At 46.3% G+C, this 26,668-nt stretch overlaps 4 protein-coding genes across 4 annotated transcripts; all 4 read right to left on the reverse strand.

Annotated features, from left to right (window-relative positions):
* Positions 1–2,241: 2,241 nt before the first annotated feature.
* On the reverse strand, positions 2,242–5,764 carry LOC127783623 (uncharacterized). The gene is made up of 4 exons (XM_052310814.1): positions 5,320–5,764; positions 4,075–4,863; positions 3,086–3,133; positions 2,242–3,009 (listed from the first exon to the last, which is right to left on the reverse strand). Exons 1-4 carry the CDS (start codon positions 5,518–5,520, stop codon positions 2,782–2,784), a joined length of 1,266 nt encoding a protein of 421 aa, XP_052166774.1. The 5' UTR covers positions 5,521–5,764; the 3' UTR covers positions 2,242–2,781.
* Positions 5,765–8,214: 2,450 nt separating this feature from the next.
* LOC127785106 (uncharacterized) lies at positions 8,215–10,205 on the reverse strand. The gene is made up of 2 exons (XM_052312529.1): positions 9,227–10,205; positions 8,215–8,612 (listed from the first exon to the last, which is right to left on the reverse strand). The coding sequence occupies exons 1-2, from the start codon at positions 10,159–10,161 to the stop codon at positions 8,495–8,497; spliced, it is 1,053 nt and encodes a 350-aa protein (XP_052168489.1). The 5' UTR covers positions 10,162–10,205; the 3' UTR covers positions 8,215–8,494.
* A 3,011-nt stretch (positions 10,206–13,216) lies between these two features.
* Positions 13,217–14,634, reverse strand: LOC127784517 (cocosin 1-like). The gene is made up of 2 exons (XM_052311841.1): positions 13,645–14,634; positions 13,217–13,549 (listed from the first exon to the last, which is right to left on the reverse strand). The coding sequence occupies exons 1-2, from the start codon at positions 14,574–14,576 to the stop codon at positions 13,429–13,431; spliced, it is 1,053 nt and encodes a 350-aa protein (XP_052167801.1). The 5' UTR covers positions 14,577–14,634; the 3' UTR covers positions 13,217–13,428.
* Positions 14,635–17,065: 2,431 nt separating this feature from the next.
* Positions 17,066–24,681, reverse strand: LOC127784518 (cocosin 1-like). The gene is made up of 4 exons (XM_052311842.1): positions 24,340–24,681; positions 19,407–19,419; positions 17,271–17,906; positions 17,066–17,186 (listed from the first exon to the last, which is right to left on the reverse strand). The coding sequence occupies exons 1-4, from the start codon at positions 24,632–24,634 to the stop codon at positions 17,066–17,068; spliced, it is 1,065 nt and encodes a 354-aa protein (XP_052167802.1). The 5' UTR covers positions 24,635–24,681.
* Positions 24,682–26,668: the final 1,987 nt, after the last annotated feature.

The following is a 26,668-nucleotide window of genomic DNA, read 5'->3' on the forward strand; positions in this document are numbered from 1 at the left end:
ATAAATAAACGTCGCAAATGACCAGTCTAATGCGTGCTCTACCACTCAGTGGCAACCAAATCGATGGCACAACCAATCGACCAAACAAATTCATATCTCTTCCTCTTTGATCTCTTCTCCCTGCTCAATCTTAAGAACATACATTTTGTGTTCGACAAATTTTCATCAAGAAATCTCAAGAACACGTCGTGTTCAGGCAAAAGAATGACAGAGACAAGAGGCGATCGATGGCAATGGCCATGGCGAAGCTGTTCATCACAGGGCTGAGCACGGTGATCACCTGCTCGTCCGCGGTGGTGTTCAAGGGCGCCGCCATGGCCGTCGTGCTCCTGCTCATGCTGGTCCAGCTCCCGGGCTACCTCAGCTGCCTCCTCCTCTGCGCCATCAAAGCAGCCGTCGAGAGGGCCGTGGCGGCCACCTTCGCCGCCGCCGGGGATGCTGTCTCGGCGGCGGCGGACGCCGCGATGGGGTGGAGGGACGCCGCGTCGTCGAACAGCATCGCGGCGGTGGCATTCGTGCAGGCCGCCATGGGGAGGCCCAAGGCGCTGCTCGCCGAGATGCTCGCCATCTTCGGCCTCGTTGCCTCGCTTTCATGCAGTCCAGCAACGAGGAGGAGGAGGACTTCCTTGTTGGGTCTGCCCCGAGCACCGCCGCAGCCCACCGTCACCTTTTTCTCCGGCGCAGTGCTCGTTGTCCCCTTCTCTCTATCCCTCTCTCTCTCTATCCTCTCTCCTTCCTCTTCTCTCTATCCCCCCCTCTCTCCCTGAGAATGGTGAGCGCCGGCGGAAGGCGCACAGGGGCGGCAACGGAGCTTAGACTTGAGAGGCGGCAGGCGGCTTGTGGAGCGGCGGCTGGAGGACGACGAGCGCGGTGTAGAGGCACTCAGCGATGCCGTCCCTGTGCGCGGAGGGTGTCTGGGTGGTCGGCGGCGGCGACACGGTAGCAGCGACGCGACGGAGAAGAAGGTGGCGGAGAAGAGGAGAGAGAGAGAGAGAGAGGATATAGAGAGAGGGTACTGAGGATGACAGGTGGGGTCCACGTGGGCCCCACCATTTTTTTTAATTATTGTGTGTGAAACTGACATGTGGGTCCCATAGTTTTTATTATTTTTCGGATCGAATTGCCATATAAGCGCCACGTCAGATAAAGACCGAGTCAAAGTAGCCACGTAGGCGCCACCTTAGTCAAAACCGGGGTCAAATACTACCAAGGGACCTTATTTAAACGGTTTCGTAAGTTGGGGGACCTGTTGTACCTGGTTTTGCAATCAAAGGACGAAAATCAGACTGGGCGACAAATAGAGGGACCCAAAGTGAACTTATTCCTTTGGATATTTACAAAGGCTAAAAATGTATCATTACTGGTACTTGCCTACTTTGGGTTTGTTTGGTATAGCTCCAAATGTGATAGTGGATCGGAGCTGAAAAACAGTGGGAATGCCGCTCCCAGTGTAATTTTTAGGAGCGGAGCAACAACATCACTCTGTATCATCCAGAATCTCTAAAGTGTTTGCTATGGTTCGAGCTTCATGCAACAAGAATCTCAGAGTAAGAGTTTCACCAAATGAACCCTTGTTATGATATGATTATGGGTTATTGTGAATTTTTAATATCATGAACTTACTTTTTCAACAGTTTCATACTCCCCCCCCCCTTTTTTTATGACGTGTTAGTTCAAAAATTACTAGTATTTTTCATTTGTGCAATCTTAATATCCTACATTTTTCAGTTGATTGAGATGTAACCAGAATTTAAGATCATTGGTGTAAAATTCCACCTGGTCACCTGGACTTGTCACATTTGACAAATATAATTTCAAATATACTCCCTCCGTCCCCTAATATAAGGGATTTTGATATATTTGATTGCACTGATTGACCATTCGTTTTATTCAAAAAAAAAATTTAGAATTATTGTTTATTTTGTTTGTGACTTACTTTATTATCCAAAGTACTTTAAGCATAACTTTTCGTTTTTTATATTTGCACAACATTACATCTCACTTGCTTAGCGATTCAGCAGTTGGCACAAAACTGTTGCAGATACACCAGTTTAAAAGGTTCTTAACTTCTTATCATATAATCCCATTTCCTCACCAAACAACACAAATGCCTCTCTTTTTCAGAAAACGTGTACGGGACAGGTTACAGCTCGAATCACAGATAAAAACTGCAGTAGCAAGCAAACTGCAACGGAGCACGCTGGCTCTGAACCAGTAAGCAACTTTACAGCACAGAATCCATTGAGCAAAAAGAATCAATGCACAGCTGCACTGGAACTGCTCTTTCTTTCTCAACCAAAAGATAAAAGGTTTGGTAGCCACTGCCAGATGGCCCAGATCACATTAGCAAATATTTATCTTTACATCAACACGAGGCACAGCCGACAGAATTCAGGCCAGCGCACATGCTGACGTTAATTAGCATTTCACTAGGTCCACACCCAAAACACACTAATGGAAATTCTGCTACTACATCCAGATACATGATGATGGTCAAGCATTTCATAAAAGAAAAAGGAAACTTGAGCTCAAGAATCACTCTGATGATACCCCCAACATCTTTGCTATCAATATCCAGATGATGAGGGTGTCTACTGTTTGCTCTATGAAAACTGAGCTGCATCAGAAAAACCAAGCTCTCCAAGCTAGCAGAAAGCTTGCAGAAGGCAAAGAACCAAGGCCATAATTCTCTGCATTCTCAGTCAAACAGAGTAATTGATAGTCAACATAGCTTGTATAAGATTCTACTTGTTAGGCTTCAAAAGTCACCGTATCGTCAAATCAGTTAAGCCATGGATTCTTCAAGCAAGCTGCAGCTGTGGGTCTGTTTTCAGGAGTAAAATCTAGAATTGGACGAAGAAAATCAGCTAAACCTTGGGCATCAGGTTCAGTGAAATTGTATCTCTGAACAAGTAGACGTTCTAGAGGCCAGAACTTCAGCCTTCTGATCCTCTTTAAATCTCCATGCCGATCAAAGTAATCCTTTGAACGAGTACCTGAGCTAGCAATCTGAAACAAAACAGAAGGATTAGAGAAAACTCAAAAACATCAAGATAGATGCAGTGTAGGGAGAAACTTGCCAAACCTTCTTAGGCATCTTTCCAAGGGTTTCCATCATCAGAGCCAAGTGATCCTATAAAGGAATACCAACAGAATGATGAGGTGATTGATTGACTATAACACTTCTATGCCAGTAGATTTTATATCGAAGTAAGAAGTAGTGAAGTTGACTGATTAGTTAATTCAATGTGCATCAATGTGTCAGACAATCTTACATAGGCATGATATCAAGTTCACTTTAACAGAGCAATCAAGCAGGCAGTAACATAAGTTTTAGCTGCAGTTATTTTTAATAGGACAAGGATCACCGGTTGGTACTTTATATGTACCAGTGCATTATATCTGGCAAGAGGAATTTCTCAGTTAGATATTTTTCTTCATAAGTATGAATTTAACAGAATCAGAACAGAGGACAATTTCCTTTTTTCTTCAATACAATAACAACACAGATCAATTTGTCCCAGTACATATTACGACGCAGTTTACACTGCACAACAGTCCTAGTATCCTGGCTGGTACCTTTTATGCGAAAAAATTTAATAGGTTCAGTACTTTTAATCGGAAATTGATATTGAAACGAAAGTGACTTTGCAAGATGATAAAAACTGCTCAAATAGCAACATCACATGATATCCTTCACCATCAACTTCTGCAGATCAGAAGTTGGTTAAGTTAATTTGAATACTACTGAGTAAGAGTGTGGACCCAATAAATTAATTTTTCATTTTTCTAAAGATTCAGTAGCTAGGTTGGTGCTTGTCAGGTTGGGTGCATCTTTCATGATAACTGCTTGCACATTTGTTTGATGAAGTGGCCCAAGAGGCCAAGGCCCTAGCAGATGCTTTTAAAAGCATTTTATTATTTGGTTAATATGTCGTATGTTGCAAGGGACTATGTGACATATTGATGCATATTTGTATGCCTGGATTATCATCAGAACTAGCAGGAATACTAAGACATAGGATGGTATTCTTGAGAAGTTGAAATTAAACAACATAACTAACAGTTTCTTACCTCATCTTCACTACAGCCCTGGCAAGTCTTGGGAGCAAACAGCACTTCACCGGTTGCAAGCTCAAAGGCCATGCAAGCAAATGACCACATATCAGCAGAATATGAGTACCCAGCACCAATGATCACCTCAGGAGCTCTGTACTGCCTTGTCTGAATTTCACCAGCAAGCTGCTGACTACCCCAGCAGGCATTCCCAAAATCAACAATCTTGCACTTCAAGCTAATACCATCCAGGCTTCTCTCCTTCTCCATCTCTGCTGCAACTCCACCAAGAGACTCCCTCCTCAGTGAAATCTTGGCGACAGCACGTCTTGCCCGCATCTTAAGCATCTTCTCACTGAAACTAATTACTGATCCGCTGTACTGGTTGCTCACAGTTCTCTCAAGAATCGGTGTGAACCCAGAGCGCACTGGGTCCTTCGATGGGTTTATTGTCGATACAAGAAGAACATTCTCCGGCTTCAAATCCGTGTGGATGATGCCGAGCTCTCTGTGCAAGTAATCAAGACCGACCAACACTGATCGGCAGATTTCCTTGACTCTGCTCAGACCAATGCCCTTATTCCGGTTGTACCGTATCAACCTTAGCAAGCTATCACCGAGGAACTCGGTGACCAGGCAAACGTGATGTCCGTTTGGACCAGCATGCTTGAAATGGTCCAGCAATTGCACAACATTCTTGGAATTTGTCGGGTCACCTTTGGCTATCGCCGACAGCAACTCAATCTCGTGGAGTGCCGCCTGTGCGTAATCCCTCGCGCTTTTCTGGATCTTGAGCGCGACAAATCTCTGCAAAATTCGGACTTGCAATACTCAAATTGACAACTCATGATATATTGGTTGCACCATACAACTACTATATTTGTGATGGAGAAAAAAAACTTTTTTTTTGCACGAATCGGAATAGTAGACGTGCGGTAGAAACAATATAAACATGTAGGAAAATTTCTCCCCTTTTTTTTCATCAGAAGCAAACAAATGGCTGCAGAGCATTTCAGAAATCTGTACCAAAAGAAGAAGGGAAACCAAACACAAATCAGTTGATGAACAGGAGATAGGAGACAGGGCGCACAGTTTCAGATAAAAAGCAAGCTTCCAACGACCTCAACCGAAGTTTCCAATATCCAAAAGCAACCGAACCAAACCAACCGAGCATCGAGTAAAGAACAGGCAAAGAGAGAGGGGGAAAAACAAGACAAGAAACGGAAAGCAAGAGAGGAATCGGGGGCGGCAAGAGAGGCGTACGTTGAGGAGGGTGTCGTACGCGAGCCAGACGGTGGAGAAGTTTCCCCAGCCGAGCTTCCGCTGCGCGACGAACCTCCCGCCGGCGAAGCGGTCGCCGGGCCTGGCGGCGTGGTACCCTCCCTTCCGGTACCCCTCCATCCCCTCGTCCTCGTCCTCCCCCTCCGACCCCGACGAGCAGTAGCCGTTCCCCAAGAACGCCATCAATCAACCCAACCAACCAACCAACCAATCAATCAATCAACCGATCCGCCGCCGTCCGGCCGCCGCAATCTCCTCCTCCTCCTCCTCCGGATTCTATCTCACTCGAACCCCTTCTCCGCAGCCGGCGAGCAAGAGGGAGGAAAGCTAGGCTAGACTTTGCCTTTTTAAACGAGGTGGATTCGCGAAATCGCCACCAGCAATGGGATTGTTGCGTCGGGTGAAGAAGAGAAGTGACCGTTCCGCCACCGCCGCGAGAAACGAGAGAGATCCCGGTGCTAATTAACCTAATCACACCGCAATTAGAAATTATAATTGCCTCCTTAATTGTAATACTAACTTTTATTATAAGCTGGTACAGTGGTACTACTACTATTCGATTTGAATCACTTTGTTTCGCTGACTTGTGGGACCGGAACCCAGGCGGACCACTAGTCAACTGTACGCTATATGCTCCATAAGTTTGTGTGGTTATGTTGAAATGGGCCGCCGTGGTTTAGGCCGGTGGGTGGGTGGCTGGAGATGGGCCAGGCCGCACTGATTGCGTAGTTAGTGGTAAAGTGGCTGTCTGGTTGATGCGGCACGTGTGCGTGCACCTGTCAGGCCCTTGTTGGTATTAATTGCGTCTAGTAGTAGAACGGGGCGTATTAAAAAATGAAAACGTAACGGATAAACACGGCAGACTCGCACTACACTCTATGGGAAAAACCACGTACTCCACGCAAAATTTACGTGCAGAAACGAACAGGAGACGTGCACCACCGTGGCCGTTGCCGTGGTGGGCTGACGTTGCGGCGTGCCGGCGACCGACGAGGATAATGGGCCGCTCGCGGCCGTCGGTGGTCGGAAATAAGTGGGTCATGCGATGCGTTTGGTGAGCACTGGTGTTCTATGGGCCGCAACGTTCGTTTCCGGTGGTTGATATGGGCCGTGCGGATTGCTCTCCATGTCCACGTGCATCTCTGCTCCTGATAGAGAAGCCGCCCGGCCTATTAGCGTCCAGGCTATATCGGCACGAAGAACACAAATTATTTTCCGCGAACACGTAGGATTGTACATAAAGAACAGAAATTAAACTTGGTTCTGCCATGACTTTCTTCCTCCTCTAGTTCTGCCTCCCCTGATTTCTATTTCTCTAATCCTAATATCAAGCTTCCGCCCTCCCTAGATTGTTGTTCCCAATCTCTAATTCTACTATGTTGATTTGACCACTTTATATTTTTGATTGGATTTACAATGTATCGGCGACACTTGTGCGAGAAAATTATATTCATGCAAGGAATTCCTTCATGCAACTACGACGCCTCGATCAGATCGGCCGGGCGACATCTCGCCGATCGAGGCCCACCGTGCGCGTCCGCATCGGGGGGATACTCAGCTCGATCGATCATCCATGGTACAAAGAGGCCCAAAGCGACCCGTTTGTACTTCTACCGCTGCGTGTATAGAGACGTGCCGCGTGGTGGCGACTGAAGTAATGTCGACGTGCATATATGCACGTGTAGATATATAATGTGTGTACAGTACACGTACCACCCACGTCTCAGAATATAAAAGGAATTTAAGGTTGGAACGATTATTGAAGAAGTTGATAGAATTTAACGAGAGAAGTTATGATTGATTGAGAAGTAGAAGTATGTAAATAAATTGAATGGTTTGAGTTGTGATTGGTTGAAAAAAAATGTTAGGGAGAAAACTTATTATATTTTTGGAAAAATTCTGAAATCTAAGAGTTATTATATTTTATTATCGATGGAGTATTTTACATACTCAGCTCCCTCCTTCCAAAAGTTTAAGTCATATTTCATTCTTTGGTTTTTTTAAAAGTCTATTAAATTCTTGATAAGAACCCAACAAGTCATTTTAGTACTTATTGGTTACATACTCATTGGTTTTGTCACATGATAAATAAATTGATTACACCTTGGTCTTGATGAAAAAGAATTAGGGCTTAGATTTTTGGAAGGAAGGAGTATAACAGACAAAGCTGTTTTAATCTTTTTTCCCGTATGTACGGTACATATGAATGGAAACGTTTGGACTTTGGAGGAGAGATAGCACCATGTTTAGTTTCAAAATAACTCTTCAAACTTTCAACTTTTCTATTACATCAAAATTTTTCTACACACGTAAACTTTTAATTTTTTTGTCACATCGTTCCAATTTCAACCAAACTTTTAATTTTGGTGTGAACTAGACTTCCGAAGTCGATCGATCGTGGAATTGACGTATACGTGACGTCAGTCCGATCGTCCTTCGCATTTTCTTGGTCTCAACAACACTTTTCAATTTCTACTACTGCCCTCTAATTGGACAAAACTTTGAAGGTCGCTGAAGTAAAAAAAAAATCCAATTGACCATGATCATAGGGTTGTACTTCCATTTTTACTGCACACCATCGATAGTAGTAAGATAATAAGAATTAATTAACAAAACAAATTACAGATTTCGCATGTAAACTGCGAGACAAATATATTAAGCATAATTAATCCATCATTAGCAAATATTTACGGTAGCACCACATTGTCAAATCATAGCATAATTAGGCTCAAAAAATTCGTCTTGCGATTTACATGCAAATTGTGTAATTGATTTTTTCCGTTCACATTTAATGCTACATGCATATATCCAAACATTTGATGTGACGGAAAAGTTGGAAGTTAAAAAAAAAGTTTGAATCTAAACACGACCATAGTCTGTTGCAAATATTCAATGTCAACACATTGTTTTTCATCAAGTATATATAGTACATTGTTTACACCAAGAATAGTACAATGGACCACAACCACATATATAAACACCACGTTGTGAAATGTAATTTCAGCTTCAGCTTATTATTACAGACTACAGTACAGTTTTGATTGTTATTATTTGGTTCAGATTATTCAAGTGTCCGGACTGATCGAACACCGGAGACAAGACACGCAGACACGAGACGACAGCCACACACAATCACCGGACAGATCAGATCCGGCGTTCACTTGGTCCTGAGCTGCTCCACCAACTCCGGCGACACGTTGAGCGCCGCCTGCACTATCTCCGGCGTCAGGCCGCCGATCACCGATCCCTTCCCGGTGAAGTGCTCCATCGCCGGTCTGCATGACACAACAAAGTCCAAGTGAAAAACCCATGCGCTCACGTACGGCACCCCACACGAATGCATGCATGCACATGCTGTATGATCGTCTTAAACAATAGAAAAATCAGACACTAAATAGTAATACCTCCGTTTTTTAATAGATAACGTGTTGACTTTTTCTCATATGTTTGACCATTTGTCTTATTCAAAAAATTTACGTAATTATAATTTATTTTGCTATGAGTTGTTTTATCACTCATAGTACTTTAAGTGTGATTTATATTTTATACATTTGCATAAAAATTTTTAAATAAGACGAATGGTCAAACATGTGAGAAAAAATCAATGGCGTCATCTATTAAAAAACGGAGAGAGTACCTATACAAAACAAATAAAATATGTTATTCTGTTTCTTCGTGTGTAGATTAAATTTAAACTTTTATATTTCTGAATAAGAAAAATACATGTTTTTATCTCTCGAGGTGATATCCCATCGTTGCTGAATGTTTTCGTAGTATCTTATATTACCATAATCTATCTTATTATTTTATGAAATTTTTAAATAACTATTAAACCGGCATTTAGATGTCATGAGTCATGACACCTAGGTGTACAAATTACTTCTCTTACCTAGAGCTTTTGATCAGCGACACCAGCTCCATGCCGCCGGCGTCGTCCGCGGCCACGAGCGCAACCGCGTACCGTGGCACGACGAGCAGGCTGCCCGCCGCGACCTCCGCATCGAGCAGCGTCGACGCGCCGCCGGCGCTGGCTACCTGCACGCCCCCGCTCCCCCTGGCGACGTACACCGCCTGCGCCGCGGCGTCGCGGAGCACCCAGGGCCCACGCACCGCGGCGCCCGCGTCAAGAAGCGCGAGCCCGACGCTTAACCCGAGCTGCGCCAGCGCCGGCAGGTGCGCCGCGGTGACCGTCTTTCCGCCGGTGCTGTCCGGTGGCACGCGCGCCGCGTTCACGACGATCCCGTGCCTGTCGTGCTCGCGTGGGCGGACGCCGTGCAGCTTGCGGCTCAGCCTGGTGAGCAGCGCGGCGGGCTGGCTGCGGAAGGCGGTGGCCGCCTGCTCCGGCGACGTCAGCCCCGACGCCGTGGCGAGGAGGCCGGCATCGAGGCCTCCCAGGACGCCCATCGGGCCGTCGAGGATGAAGTACGAGAAGTCGCCGGGGCTGACGGCGCCGGCGGTGTCGCCCACTAACAGGATGGTTACATCCTCGCCACCACCACCGTCCGCGTCGTTGTACCACCACGTGACCTCCCCGGCGCGCATGGCGATCACGTCGCCGGCCTCGAGCCGCACCACCCTCTCCCTGGAGTCCACCCCCACCGGAAGAACCCCGACCACCGCGCTGCCGCCAAGAACGTAGCCGAACTTGCCGGAGTCGGCGTAGTGTGGCAGCGCGAAGCCGAGGGGCTTGAGGACGAGCAGGCCGCAGCCGAGCTTCTCGCCGGCGAGGGCCGGCTGGTCCTTGCCGGACCACGCGAGGTATGAGCCGGCGTCATTCTGGACGAGCGGCTTGCCGGCCTTGGGAGACATGTCAGGCGCCGCCATATCTCAAATCAAATGCTACAACAACAAGCAAGAAGAAGAAGAAGAGTCCGCGTTGCGCGAGCAACCGTAGGAGGAGAGCTCGCAATTTGTAGGCAAATCAGCAAGTGGGTGGCGGTCTTCGTCGCCGTACGTAGGTGCCGTGTGCACGATCGATCAAATGCACCGTGAAAATTGAATTTTGATGGTGGAAAGCTCCATTTCTGGCTACACACAGATCTCGCCATACGGAAATGCAGATCTGATAATTTTTTAAAATATTTTTGGCTTTATCCTGCTTGAAATTTGACAGTTCACACAGTGTGTCTTGCTAACGTACGTAGACTACTTGTAACCACTCCATTTTCGCATTCTAAGAATATTGGAGCTTGTTTGAACTTTCAACGGATGCTTTTTTTTTTTTCGAACGCGCAACATTGGGATAGGAAAAAGGAAAAAACTGAACGATGAAGAGAAAAATGATTGATCTAAGCTGGACGCTAGTAAGGGGAAGGTGAAGGCTAAGCCCCACTACTCACCCAACGAGTCTTCAAAAGACATGACACCTGCAGCAGACCTCAGGCGGTCTTTTTGCAGGATGGAGCTCAGAACTACCGAGACCTACAAAGAGAGAAATCGAAAATCTTAGAGTTTTGTCCTTTTCATAGTTGCCAGAAAACGAGGACTAAGGAATCAAACCCCTTGTAAAGGTGTGCTGGCAGACAAGCCCTGGAAGCTGGCCACCAGGCTTGAAGAGAGGAGCCAAGGGCAGGAGAGAGGTTCGACAGGTCAGGCGGAGACAGAATCCGATGCTAGATCTAGCGAGCAAAGACACGATCGAGGACGATATGATTCGCCGTCTCGAGTTTCGGGATACCGAAAGAACAGACCAAGTGGCTGTCAATTTAACACTTCTGCAAGAGATCGGCCGTCCAACAACACTACTGAAATTCAAGCTTAAGGAGGAGCATGCATTTAGTAGAGCTTTTAGCCCGCCTAAAAAATCACCGTAAGCGAAGGATTATTGTCCGAGAAAAAAAGCCTGGTAGGCGGAGCGAGCCGAGTAACGCTGGTCGCTTATCAAACGCTAAACCAGACGGTACTCGGCCACCAGAGAGAGCTGGAGATTTCAACAGTTGCTACAGTACGTAGTAGCTTAATTAATTGGAGTTTCCCACCATGCACGTAGTGCACGGAGTACGTACGTATGTAGCACCGCCTCAACGGCAGCGATCGCTGGAGATCTCCATCCGAGATATGGCCTTTGACATTAGCTTCTTAAACTGGAAATTTGTCTTCAGAACCCAGTCGAGAATCCTTCAAAACTTCGTGTCCGTTTACTAAGTTCCAATTCAATTTTGTTTTAACTTGTTATATCCGGTTCCAAAAGGGATATATCGTTGCTTAAAAGCATCCCATATAGACTCCCGGGAGTAGAATTTATAAATACCTTGAGACTGAAGAAGTGAAGAAGCACTGAAGCAAAGCAGTACGTATGTACGTAGCCCTTGCCTAACATCTTCGCCGATGATGCAAGCCCCACCACAAACACACGTCGGCGTCAGGATATATCGATCGACCGATCGCGACGTGATACTATATGTGCTTTTGTCCGGATCGACCGTTATACATGATGCATGAACTACGCACCGACCGGGCCGGGGGCCACGCCGATATATATATATATATATATATATATATATATATATATATATATATATATATATATATATATATATGTATGTATGTATGTATGTATGTATGTATATGTATATGTATATGTATGTATGTATGTATATGTATATGTATGTATGTATATGTATATGTATGTATGTATGTAATATGTATATGTATGTATGTATGTATGTATGTATATATGTATGTATGTGTATATATATCTGTCTGTATGTGTCTATATCTCTATATATATATCTCTCTATATCTATATATATATATATATATATATATATATATATATATATATATATATATATATATCGTTATTGTAAAATTGTCACTAAAAAAATTATAAAAATACCACTAGAACTATCATTCAAGTGGCATCCTTGCAAAATTAAAAGAAACGGTAGCAAATTTATAAATGCCCCATATATGATCGATGATCTCGAATTCTCGATGCCGATGCTTTCTTGTGTAGAGTAATTAAATGAGGAATGTGCAGCGCGAGATGGCGACGTAACGTAATAGAAAATCTCTGTCCTAAAATATATAGCTATTATTAGTAATAGACAGCATCCAAAGTTTATACCTTTTGCTTGAAGATATTGTAAGAACGTGTTTCTGTTTAAAGGCATCATATAGAAGCAGTAATTTGTTGTTGTCTGCTAGACACCCACAATATTAATTCGTTATATCCGGAAGAAATATAGAGTGAAATATTCACTAAAGACAAGATTGCTTACGGGCTAACTGCTTTCAACCCGACCGGTGAATGGCTATGGATTAACCGCGATGTGGATTCAAAGACGTGGATTAAAAGTGATCATTAACCAATGGAGATAGGAAGATTCATACTTGCACGTGCACCGTTATTTCTCTTTCCATATATTTTGGATATAATAAAATAATGTTATGGGTGTCCAATAACCAATTATCACTCTTTTATGATGCCTTCCAACACAAGTGCATTATTGTCCTTCAGCAAAGAGTGTAAACTTTTTGACGTGTCATAACCATGGAGAGAGGGGTTTGGTGTGCTACCTGTTGCGAAATTTTTAGAGAATCCAGAAGAGAATAATAGGAACTACGTTGAGTTTGTGTAAACATGTAAGATCCTTTCTCACCGAGAGAAAAATCAACAACACAACAGGAGTAGGGTGTTATACTTTCGAATAGTTCGAACCAGTATAAACCCAAGCTCCCAATCCCACGTGTTTTTGTTACAAATTAAGACTCGAACGTGACTTGTACCCGGGCCAAACTCACAAAAGTGATCACGCTATGAGCGTGCTCATGTTAACATGTTGATTTATTTTATGATGAAGGGAGTAGATATGTATGTCAACACAATTTTCTGTTGGGTAGTACAATAGACCAAACATATAAAACACGTTTCATCGATCCATCCATTTTCAGCTTTAATTATTGCACTGCTAGTTCCGATTATTATTGTACTTGGTGACATTATTCGCATGCTGAGACTGATCAACACTTAATCCTGCCATGACTTCTCGCAAGGTGAAGACTGAAAGACAAAGACACGCGCAGTGTTCTACTGTGGGCATCACCACACCCCATCGCCGGAGAGATCAAATCCGGAGTTGGCTTCGCTCACTTGGTCATCCTGAGCTGCTCGACCAACTCCGGCGACACGTTGAGCGCCGCCTGCACGATCTCCGCCGTCAGGCCGCCGATCACCGATCCCTTCCCGGTGAACTGCTCCATCGCCGGCCTGCATGACACAACAAAGTCCAAGTGAAAAACCCATCCGCTCACGTACGACGCCGACACAGAATGCATGCACATGCTCCATGATCGTCTACTTACCTGGGGCTTTTGATCAGCGACACCAGCTCCATGCCGCCGGCGTCCACGCCCACGAGCGCCAGCGCGTACCGCGGCACGACGAGCAGGCTGCCCGCCGCGGCCTCCGCGTCGAGCAGCGTCGACGCGCCGCCGGCGCCGGCGACCTGGACGCGCCCGCTTCCACGGGCGACGTACACCGCCTGCGCCGCGGCGTCGCGGAGCACCCAGGGCCCGCGCACCGCGGCGCCCGCGTCGAGACGCGTGAGCCCGACGCTGAACCCGAGCTGCCCCAGCACCGGCAGGTGCGCCGCGGTGACAATCTTCGTCCCGGCGGCGGCACCGCCGGTGCTGCTGTCCGCCGGCACGCGCGCGGCGTTCACGACGATCCCTTGCCTGTCGTGCTCGCGTGGGCGGACGTCTTGCAGCTTGCGGCTCAGCCTGGTGAGCAGCACGGCGGGCTGGCTGCGGAAGGCGGTGGCCGCCTGCTCCGGCAACGTCAGCCCCGACGCCGTGGCGAGGAGGCCGGCGTCGAGGCCTCCAAGGACGCCCATCGGGCCGGCGAGGACGAAGTACGAGATGTCGCCGGGGCTGGCGGCGCGGGCGGTGTCGCCCATGAACACGATGGTGACATCCTCACCGTCCGCGTCGTTGTACCACCACGTGACCTCCCCGGCGCGCATGGCGATCACGTCGCCGGCCTCGAGCCGCACCACCCTCTCCCTGGCGTCCAACCCCACCGGAAGAACCCCGACCACCGCGCTGCCGCCAAGAACGTAGCCGAACTTGCCGGAGTCGGCGTAGTGCGGCAGCGCGAAGCCGAGGGGCTTCAGGACGAGCAGGCCGCAGCCGAGCTTCTCGCCGGCGAGGGCCGGCTGGTTCTTGCCGGACCACGCGAGGTATGAGCCGGCGTCATTCTCGACGAGCGGCTTGCCGGCCTTGGGAAGCGCCGCCATATCTAAAATCAAATGCTACAACAACAAGCAAGAAGAAGAAGAAGAAGAAGAAATCGCTCTTAGCTGATCCGCGTTATTATGACCAGCGCGAGGAGGGGAGCTCGCAATTTATAGATAGGCCTTGTGTAGTTCACAAAATAAAAACTTTTCACCTATTACATCGAATGTTGACACATGTATAAAATGTTAATATAGATAAAAAAAAAACCAATTACACAGTTTACGTGTGAATTGCGAGACAAATCTTTTAAGCCTAATTGCACCATGATTTGATAATGTGTTGCTACAGTAAACATTTACTAATGACAGATTAATTAGGCTTAATAAATTCATCTCGCAGTTTTCTAGCGGAATCTATAATTTATTTTGTTATTAGACTATATTTAATACTTAAAATGCGTGTCTGTATATCCGATGTGACAATTAAACTTAAAAATTGTTTCCCAACTATACAAGGCTATAGTCGTCGTGGTCGTTATTTCCCGTGTCCGTGTGCAGAGTTTTTTTCCTATTATTTTGAACTTAAAATTTTTAATTTTAAATTAAACCATTTAAAAAACTTATTTTTAGAATTTGAACCTTCACTTTAGCTACAATGCAGACCTGTTGGATGGGGTAGGGTAAAACTTATTTTAAGTCGATCGTGATTCGCGTGGCTACAGAAGCTGAACTGAAGCAAAGCAGTAACCCTTGCCTAACCACAGGGAAGACGTACAAGCAGATCATATCAGAGCTAGCTATCTGCAAGAACGCGACCAATCGATCGATCGAGCAGGCGAACGACCGACGACAACTTCGCCGATCAGGCCCCACCACGCACGCGTGACACGTCCGCGTACTTCGACCGTTAGCCACTCCGGGGATGATCGATGTACGGTGCTTGTTGCGTGCGGGGACATCAACGTGCACAGGCTTGTGGATTGGAGATCCGGCTTGTGCAGTCATAGCTACGTACGGCTGCACCATACTCCTCCGTCCAAAAAAAATACGTTTGACCGTCCGTCTTATTTAAAAATTTATAAAAAAATTAAAAAGATAAGTCACGCATAAAATATTAATCATATTTTATCATAAAATCTAGAGTTTATCTTTTTTTCGAGACAGAGGGAGTATATATGATTGCATGTATTTTCAGTCACTCATTTCGATGATCAGTAGCACAGATTCATCGCTACAAAACTCGAACAACATTTTATGCTACAAACACTTTTGCTACAGTACCAAGCTAATCTATATATCGTTTAGATTTGATCCAATGCAGTATCTACAACTGATTAAGTTGCAGTCAATACTATAATTGCAGCTGATCCAGATCCCACGCTTGGGTTTCGGTCAAATATATTTGGCGTAAAGAAAGTAAATAATGTTTGCTTATCCATCCTAAAATATACTAGCTAGTATTAACATTTAAAATTTGTCTTAAAATAAAGTATACTAGCTATATTTTCACCGTTAATCATCCACAATCGTTTCCTATTTAATTTCTCTATCTACCACATCATTTTAACTGATTACAACCATTTGCCATTTAATTTTTACCTTTCTTCTTAATACTTGTATTCTACTCGAAAAGTCCTTATATCTTAGAAATAACTTAATACTTGTGTTCTACTCGAAAAGTCCTTATATCTTAGAAATAACTTAATACTTGTGTTCTACTCGAAAAATAAGGGAGTAACATTTAAACAAAGAGTGCTAATTTTATCTTAAACAAAGACTGCCAATCTTACAATACAACGGAGACTATAGGATAATCGGCACATTGTTTTCTTTCTTTCTTTTTTTGAAAAGAGGGCACAAACTTTGCCGCGTATATATATTGATAGAGCAGAAAAAGTTGTTCAAACATATTTAACCTTTGTCTCCAAAGATATAAACTCTGCAAGGGACTCGCCCCTGCCTTTGCCTGTTGCAGCTTATTCCTTTTATCTTTATGATGATAGTTGCGGCTGGGCGCATGCAGCTCCGATGCGCCCGTAGATTCTTACATTACGCTCGTACCATGGCTTTCCAAGAGACGAGGACAACTAACGACTTTAGAGGACTTGGTTTAGCCCGATCTAACACTGGACCTCCTTTCAGATTCTTTTTGATAGTGTGCAGTACGCAAGAAGATGAATCGTTGTCTTCAAGGTGGTATGGCAGAGGGGGAAGAACTGTTGATTTTCCGATCCTCTTTTCTACACCCTATTCATAGTCCAAACACTCTATAGACACATTGTTTTCGTTGCGTATAGATAGTACAATGGACCATTACACCACGCTGCGTAATGTACTTTATAATAATATTGCATACAAGTAGTTTCAGCTTCAGCTAATTACAGTATGGTTTCGATTAATTATTTTGTTTAGAGACTAGTCACGTGTCAAGACTGAACACCGGAGCAGTAGCCACTGCCTAATTAACTTTGTCGCGTGCTGAAAGCAGAAAACGTATAGAGACGAGAGGACACATGGACGTACAGTACCGGATTCATCAAATCCGGCGTTCAGTACTTGGTCCTGAGCTGTTCCACAAATTCCGGCGACACGTTGAGCGCCGCCTGCACGATCTCCGCCGTCAGGCCGCCGATCACCGATCCCTTCCCGGTGAAGTGCTCCGTCGCCGGCCTGCATGACACAACGAAATCCCAAGTGAAAACTCATGCGCTCACGTATGACGTCACGATTGCCTACAGCTGCTCGTCTTGTTACCTGGGGCTTTTGATCAGCGACACCAGCTCCATGCCGCCGGCGTCGTCCGCGGCCGCGAGCGACACGCCGTACCGGGGCACGACGAGCAGGCTCCCCGCCGCGACCTCCGCGTCGAGCAGCGTCGACGCGCCGCCGGCGCCGGCGACCTGGACGCGCCCGCTCCCCCTGGCGACGTACACCGCCTGCGCCGCGGCGTCGCGGAGCACCCAGGGCCCGCGAACCGCAGCGCCCGCGTCGAGACGCGTGAGCCCGACGCTGAACCCGAGCTGCGCCAGCACTGGCAGGTGCGCCGCGGTGACCGTCTTCGTCCCGGCGGCGGCGCCGCCGGTGTTGCTGTCCGCCGGCACGCGCGCCGCGTTCACGACGAGCCCGTGCCTGTCGTGCTCACGTGGGCGGACGCCGTGCAGCTTGCCGTTTAGCCTGGTGAGCAGCGCGGCGGGCTGGCTGCGGAAGGCGGTGGCCGCCTGCTCCGGCGACGTCAGCCCCGACGCCTTGGCGAGGAGGCCGGCGTCGAGGCCTCCCAGGACGCCCATCGGGCCGGCGAGGACGAAGTACGAGATGTCGCCTGGGCTGACGGCGCCGGCGGTGTCGCCCATGAACACGATGGTGACATCCTCACCGTCCGTGTCGTTGTACCTGTTGAGATTATAGGCATATAATGATTTAATCTATTCCATAAATAAATCATGACATTACAGATGAAAACTAGCATGAACGCATCATTAGATCTACACATGTAAGCTACACAGTATAACATGAACAGATCAAATATGCGCAACATATTGAACACGTACCGAGGTGACGGAAAGACCGGCTGCTTGGTCGAAACTTTTCGCAGGCGTCTACGAAGGCACGAAACACGCGAGCGAAGAGGAAGGCGAGCCGTCGCGAACGAACAGGGAGCAGTCGCGCGAAGCGCTTCCCAAAAACCTTATTGCCGCCTTCTCCCGGTGCAGGACGTCGAAGGCAGAGGTTCCGGAGACCTGCTCTCCCGATCGCCGGTGCACGCCGGCGAGCGAGATGGAGTAGTCTACGAGCGACGGTGCAGTACAGAGTAGGAGGCAAACCCTAGATTGATTTCGCGTGTGTTCCGTGAAGACGGCAGGTCGGTTTATATAGAGAAGGGTCGCTTGATCAGGGCGCCCGCACGATCTCTACTGCGCGTAATCGAACCGGATAAGTCGCGCGTAACTTATCCGGACTCCACGCTGTTTGCACGCACCGAATTTTTCGGAACGTTTCCAAAACAAAAACGAATCCGAATTTGCAGCAAAACAAAACTGCAAAAGGAGGCTGCATCTGCACAAGGGTGAGAAGCCAATTTTTCGGACCATTCGACGCGTACGTCGTGCACGCGCGCCGCCTGCCCAGGCCAGGCGAGGCGAGCGAGCGCGCGCGTGTGTTTCCCCTCTTCTCTCCACCACACATGCTTCAAGTGGCTAGGAGGGCATCCTCCCTTTTAAGGAGGTCCCCCTCTCCTAGAATAAGCAAGGTGGTACTAAACTCCACATGCATGCCATCCCATGAGGTGGGCTTTTGTGATTTTCCAAAGAATTAATCTTCAAGTGGGCTAAGGCCCATTCATTAATTCCAACAATCCCCCACCAAATCTCAAAATCCCACTGAGATTTGCCTTTTCCAATGTACTGTTTATATACCAGCGGTTCGATGGAGACCGATTAAGGTTGAACATCCACCTAGAACTCCAAGCTACACTTACTCACAACTTGAACAATGGACTACGCCTTGAATTGCAAGTCTTGTGCAAGCAAGTTTCACTCAAAGTCTTATCTGGTACTAGACCGTCTGTAGACTACCCCTCGGGTGGAGCGTACAAGTCATACTCCTAGGTCTTTAGTAAGCTTCCTAGAAGATTCACCCAAAATCTTCATAGACTGCGACCAACAGTCAAGCTCACAAAGATGAGTTCTTTCAAGAATGCTCTGCAGGACAACATCTTCGCTAATTAAAGCCAACAGAACTCATTAAGGCATAGCCAACCTGCCTTGCAGCTCACGAGAGTACATGCATCTTCACTTGGAGAGGGTATATATTGGTACTCTCCTCTAGTTTACTAATGATTTGTTCTTCCCAGGATCTAATTCACGGGATCTCCGATCACATAGACTGGGTTACCACCATAGTATAACTCACATAGGTCTCAAACCCATCTCCTTCGATGCATTGTCTATCACATTTCGTGATAGTCCCTTCGTGAAGGGATCTGCCAGGTTTCTCGCTGTTTGGATGTAATCCAACGTTATAACTCCGGAGTTTCTTAATTTCCTGACAGACTTCAATCGTCTTTTCACATGTCTAGACAATTTCATATTATCCTTAGAACTATTCACTTTGACAATTACCGTTTGATTGTCACAGTTCATAAGGATAGCCGGCACCGGTTTTTCAACAATAGGCAGATCCATTAATAGATCACGCAGCCATTCTGCCTCAACAGTAGCAGTATCCAGTGCCGTCAGCTCTGCTTCCATAGTTGACCTCGTCAAAATGGTCTGTTTGCAAGACCTCCATGAAACAGCACCACCACCCAGTGTGAAGATATATCCACTAGTGGCTTTGATCTCATCCACATCAGAGATCCAGTTAGAATCACTATAACCCTCCAGTACCGCAGGATACCCAGTATAGTGAAGCCCCAATTCCACAGTACCTTTCAAATAGCGCATTACTCGCTCAAGCGCACGCCAATGATCATCTCCTGGATTAGAGGTAAATCGGCTCAACTTGCTCACAGCAAAGGAGATATCAGGCCTAGTTGCACTAGCCAGGTACATCAATGAGCCAATGATTTGGGAGTATTCCAGTTGATTCCTAGCAATTCTCTTGTTCTTGCGAAGCAACAAGCTAGGATCATAAGGTGTTGGAGAAGGCTTACTATCAATGTAGCCAAAGCGATTCAAAATCTTCTCCAGATAATGAGACTGCAAGAGTGTAATCCCATTCTCACCTCTAATTAACTTAATGTTTAAGATAACATCAGCTACTACCAAATCCTTCATATCAAAATTTTGAGACAAGAATAATTTAACCTCATTTATCACCTCAAGGTTTGTCCCAAATATCAGTATGTCGTCAACATACAAGCACAAAATAACTCCCTCACCCCCACCATGGTGATAGTATACACATTTATCTGCCTCATTGACTGCAAAGCCTGCAGATGTCAATGTTTTGTCAAATTTCTCGTGCCATTGCTTAGGAGCTTGTTTCAGACCATACAAAGACTTCAACAATTTGCACACTTTGCCTTCTTGACCTTCAACTACAAACCCATCAGGTTGATCCATATAGATCTCCTCATCCAGCTCTCCATTAAGAAAAGCTGTCTTAGCGTCCATTTGATGAACGAGAAGACCATGTGAGGCTGCTAGGGAAAGTAGCACACGAATTGTGGTCAATCTAGCAACAGGTGAGTAAGTGTCAAAGAAATCTTCGCCTTCTTTCTGAGTATAGCCCTTAGCAACAAGCCGAGCCTTGTACTTTTCAATAGTACCGTCAGGCCTAAGCTTCTTCTTGAACACCCACTTGCACCCCACAGGTTTACACCCATAGGGTCGCTCTGTCACCTCCCAAGTCCCGTTAGCGATAATGGAATCCATTTCACTACGGACAGCCTCCTTCCAGTAGTCTGCATCAGGAGATGCATATGCTTCTGAAATTGACTTAGGAGTGTCATCCACGAGGTACACAGTGAAATCATCACCAAAAGACTTAGCCGTCCTTTGTCTCTTACTCCTTCGAGGAGCTTCACTGACATCCTCCTCAGAGACATGTTCATGTGTATGTTCAGTTTGTTCTGGTGGTGTGATTGAACTGGGAATTATTTCAGAGGGTTGGTTCGAACTACTATGTGTATCCTTCATTGGGAAAAAGCTCTCAATGAAGGTAGCATCACGAGATTCCATAACTGTACCAACATGCATGTCCGGTACCTCGGATTTAACTATTAAAAATCTATAGGCAATGCTATGATGAGCATATCCCAGAAAGACACAGTCCACAGTCTTGGGTCCAAGTTTGCGCTTTTTCGTTATTGGTACATTGACTTTCGCCAAGCACCCCCATGTGCGCAAATAAGAAAGTGATGGTTTTCTCCCAATCCATATCTCATATGGTGTTTTGTCCTTATTTCTGTTAGGAACTCTGTTTAACACATGATTTGAGGTCAACAATGCCTCCCCCCACCATGCCTTAGGCAGTCCCGCGGTGTCCAACATGGCATTCACCAAGTCAGTCAGTGTGCGGTTCTTCCTTTCAGCAATCCCATTAGACTCGGGAGAATAGGGAGGCGTCCTCTCATGTATGATGCCATGTTCCTCACAGAATAAGTCAAACTCGTTCGAGAAAAACTCTCCACCACGATCAGACCTAAGCCTTTTTATCTTTCTGTCAAGTTGATTTTCAACTTCTGCCTTATAAATTTTAAAATAGTCTAGAGCCTCGTCTTTCGTTTTCAACAAATACACATAGCAAAATTTAGTAGCATCATCAATCAACGTCATGAAATATCGTTTTCCACCCTTCGTCAACACCCCATTCATTTCACAAAGATCTGAATGTAGGAGTTCTAGTGGTAACAAGTTTCTCTCCTCGACAGCCTTGTGAGGCTTGCGAGGTTGCTTCGATTGCACACAACTATGGCACTTAGAACCTTTGACAATGGAAAACTTAGGAATTAAACACATGCTGGAAAGCCGAGACATCAAGCCAAAATTAATATGACATAAACGTGAGTGCCAAACATTAGCCTCATCATCCACACTGCCACAGATATGGTTCACAGACTTATTGCAGAAATCAGAAAGGGAAAAGCGGAACAGGCCTCCGCACTCATAACCTTTACCAATAAAATATCCATATTTAGACACGACTACTTTATTAGACTCAAAAACCAACTTAAATTTGTCTCTAGTCAGACGGGAGCCACTAACAAGATTCCTGTCGATAGAAGGGACATGCTGCACGTTCTTCAGCTGCACGATCTTTCCCGAAGTAAACTTCAGATCTACCGTGCCAACACCATAAACAGAAGCATGTGACCCATTCCCCATTAGGACGGTGGAACCCCGTGCGACCTGATAAGAAGAAAACAATGAGATGTCAGCACAAACATGTACATTGGCCCCAGTGTCAACCCACCAATTAGTAGACTGATTAACTGAAAAAACAGTAGGTAGATTACCATACCCGCTTCCATCTCCAGTGTTGCCAATAGTCACATTAGCAGACTTAGAAGTCTGCCCTGCAGGTGCCTTCATCCCCTTGCGCTGTGGACACTTCCTAGCCAGATGACCAACTTGGCCACACACAAAGCAAGTCCTCTCATCCTGATTAGGATTGTTGTTGTTCTTCTTCTGCTTCTTGAAGTTGGTGGTCTGCTGAGCTTTGTATTTTCCCTTGCTCTTGTTCTGGGCCTTGTGCACAACATTGGCACTGGACTGCCCACCATCGCCCTTAGACGCGGCATCCTTTTCCCGAGCTTTCTCCTCAACATCAAGAGACGCTATCAAACCCTCAACGGAGTATTCCTGTCTCTTGTGTTTGAGTGCAGTACCGAAACTTCTCCAAGATGGAGGTAATTTCGCAATAATGCACCCGGCCACAAATTTGTCGGGTAAGACACACTTAAGGAGTTCGAGTTCCTTAGCCATGGTTTGTATCTCATGAGCCTGTTCGACTACAGAACGGTTGTCAGCCATCTTGTAGTCATGAAACTGCTCCATGATGTACAGATCATTGCTAGCATCAGTAGCACCGAATTTAGTATTCAGTGCATCCCACAACTCCTTAGCGTCGGTCATATGCATATACACCTCGACCAGACGATCGCCAAGAACGCTAAAAATGCATCCCACAAAGAGAGTAGTGGCTTCCTCGAATTGCTTCTGCTGTTCAGCAGTAAGAACTCCTTCAGGTTTGTCACTACTCACCCAGAAGCATTTCATAGCTGTCAGCCACAGAGTGACCCTGATCTGCCATCTCTTAAAATGCACACCGGTGAATTTATCCGGCCTCAGTGCATCGGCAAAACCATCCATAGTAAAATCACAGTGCCTATAATAAGGTTTTTGGATTGTTGAGATTATAGGCATATAATGATTTAATCTATTCCATAAATAAATCATGACATTACAGATGAAAACTAGCATGAACGCATCATTAGATCTACACATGTAAGCTACACAGTATAACATGAACAGATCAAATATGCGCAACATATTGAACACGTACCGAGGTGACGGAAAGACCGGCTGCTTGGTTGAAACTTTTCGCAGGCGTCTACGAAGGCACGAAACATGCGAGCGAAGAGGAAGGCGAGCCGTCGCGAACGAACAGGGAGCAGTCGCGCGAAGCGCTTCCCAAAAACCTTATTGCCGCCTTCTCCCGGTGCAGGACGTCGAAGGCAGAGGTTCTGGAGACCTGCTCTCCCGATCGCCGGTGCACGCTGGCGAGCGAGATGGAGTAGTCTACGAGCGACGGTGCAGTACAGAGTAGGAGGCAAACCCTAGATTGATTTCGCGTGTGTTCCGTGAAGACGGCCGGTCGGTTTATATAGAGAAGGGTCGCTTGATCAGGGCGCCCGCACGATCTCTACTGCGCGTAATCGAACCGGATAAGTCGCGCGTAACTTATCCGGACTCCACGCTGTTTGCATGCACCGAATTTTTCAGAACGTTTCCAAAACAAAAACGAATCCGAATTTGCAGCAAAACAAAACTGCAAAAGGAGGCTGCATCTGCACAAGGGTGAGAAGCCAATTTTTCGGACCATTCGACGCGTACGTCGTGCACGCACGCCGCCTGCCCAAGCCAGGCGAGGCGAGCGAGCGCGCGCGTGTGTTTCCCCTCTTCTCTCCACCACACATGCTTCAAGTGGATAGGAGGGCATCCTCCCTTTTAAGGAGGTCCCCCTCTCCTAGAATAAGCAAGGTGGTACTAAACTCCACATGCATGCCATCCCATGAGGTGGGCTTTTGTGATTTTCCAAAGAATTAATCTTCAAGTGGGCTAAGGCCCATTCATTAATTCCAACATTACCACCACGTGACCTCCCCGGCGCATGGCGATCACGTCGCCGGCCTCGAGCCGCACCACCCTCTCCCTGGCGTCCACCCCTGCCGGAAGAACCCCGACCACCGCGCTGCCGCCAAGAACGTAGCCGAACTTGCCGGAGTCGGCGTAGTGCGGCAGCGCGAAGCCGAGGGGCTTCAGGACGAGTAGGCCGCACCCGAGCTTCTCGCCGGCGACGGCCGGCTGGTCCTTGCCGGACCACGCCAGGTATGAGCCAGCGTCATTCTCGACGAGCGGCTTGCCGGCCTTGGGAGACATGTCAGTCGCCGCCATATCTCGAATCAAATGCTACAACAACACGAAGAAGAAGATGAACTCGTTCTTGGCTGATCTGCGTTATGAGCAACACGAGGAGGGGAGCACGCAATTTATAGGCAAATGGGTGCCGTGTGCAAGGAAACCAAACGCACCGTCAGATTAAATTTTGATCGATGGAAAGCTCCATTTCTGTCTGCAAATTACAGATGACTGCCAAATCATTCCTCGCACGGCGACGCAGAACTGCAGATCTGATCTCATATAAAGGATTTTTGGCTTCGTCCGGCTTGAAGAATTGACAGTTCACACAGTGTTCTTGCTAACGTAGAAAACTTGGTAACCACTTCATTTTCTGGTCAGATATATACTCCCGTTCAGGGTTGAAAGTTTCGGACTGAAATTTCTAAAATTCAGTCATTTCGGATCCCTCAGATATGATATTATTTCAGTCGAAACTTTTAATTCTTTTAATTTTTCATGAATTTCGGTAGTATTTGTTTAAATTTTTGCTCAAAATTTTGGACTGAAATTTCAGTATATTGCCCAACCCCGATACAATCGGTCAAACCAACAGGTTAAACCCTGCTCCCGTTATATATTATAAGTCATTTGACCTTTTTCTAGTCAAACATTGTTAAATTTGATCAAGTTTATATAAAAATTTAGCAACATATGAAATATTAAATTAGTTTTATTAAATCTAATATTGAATATATTTTGATAATATGTTTGTTTTGTGTTGAAAATAGTATTATATTTTTTATAAGTTTAACTTAGAAAAAAAAATCAAACGATTTATAATATAAAACAGATGGAGTATGTGATAAGCATCACATCCCCAGCATATAGGGGATAGTACATTAATGTAATATTATCTAAAAATATATATATGGAGGATAGTAGTGACCTGTTTTTCAACTTAATTTCGTTGTTGCTACGGTGCGTAATACGGAGTAGCTTAATTAATTAGTTAATTCCCTTGCGTGCATTTGTGTGGCGCCGCCTACGGCGGTACTTGATCGCTGAAGATGTCCATACGAGCTGGCATTTGACATTGGCTGCTGAACGGGGAATTTGTTTTCAGGACTCAATTGTGATAATTTCCTCTCAAACTTCATGTTTTCAATTCTCAAAAAAAAAAAAACTTCATGTTTTCATTCACGAAGGACCAATTCAATTTTGTTTTGACTTCTTGTCCCTGTTCTAACAGGGTCTCGTTGTCTAAACTCTTAAAGACATCCTTTTAGTCGTTTCTTTCTTGGTTTTAAAACAATAGACCACGAGGTGAGCGTAGGTTAACTTGTTACAATTTTTACAGTAGAACCTTCCTACTTCAGGTTCAAAGTTCTGATTTACACGTGTGCCTCATATTTTTTTCGGGAATATGCTAGAAGCGTATTTTTACATTAAGAGGAGTAAAACAGACATTTACAACCAAAGGCAAAAATAGCAGGGGATAGGGGAACCGGACAAGAGAAAACATACCCTGCCACGTGCCTACACACCACCACACCGAGAGGAACATACGACCACCTCCGAAACGATGCCTTCAAGAAGGTCACGACATTCAAAACGCCGCCATCGCCCATCCCGAAAGGATGAGGTTTTCACCTAGAGGAACCTTGAAGAGGGGGAGGGAGGCACCTCAACAACGCCCTCAAGAGGGTTGCAACACCCAAAGACGTCGCCGTTGCCGCCCAAGAATTGGGTCGGCTTTCGCCTAGCACCTGCCAATGCCCCTCTTGCCGCTACCTCACCGACTCCCAAGCAATGTCAACACGTGGCCTCTACAGCAACGACGCCCCTCCGTCGGCTGGACTCCAAGTGACCTAACCTGCTGCCAGCGCGACCCCCACAGCTACACGGAACGAGCACGACCAAACCACCGCTGCACTTCGACGACCAGCTAGCCTTCCTCCCATGCCGTCACCTCCAAAGAGAGTGCCCGCCACCGCCCATCCCTATCGACAACAACCTGGGGCAACCTTGCAACCGCCTTCACCGTCTCGCAAAGGAGCTCCCGCCAACCAAGCGGTCAAGAAGGGGAGG

The sequence above is a fragment of the Oryza glaberrima genome, chromosome 9 (assembly GCF_000147395.1).
Source record: "Oryza glaberrima chromosome 9, OglaRS2, whole genome shotgun sequence".
Lineage (NCBI taxonomy): Eukaryota > Viridiplantae > Streptophyta > Magnoliopsida > Poales > Poaceae > Oryza > Oryza glaberrima.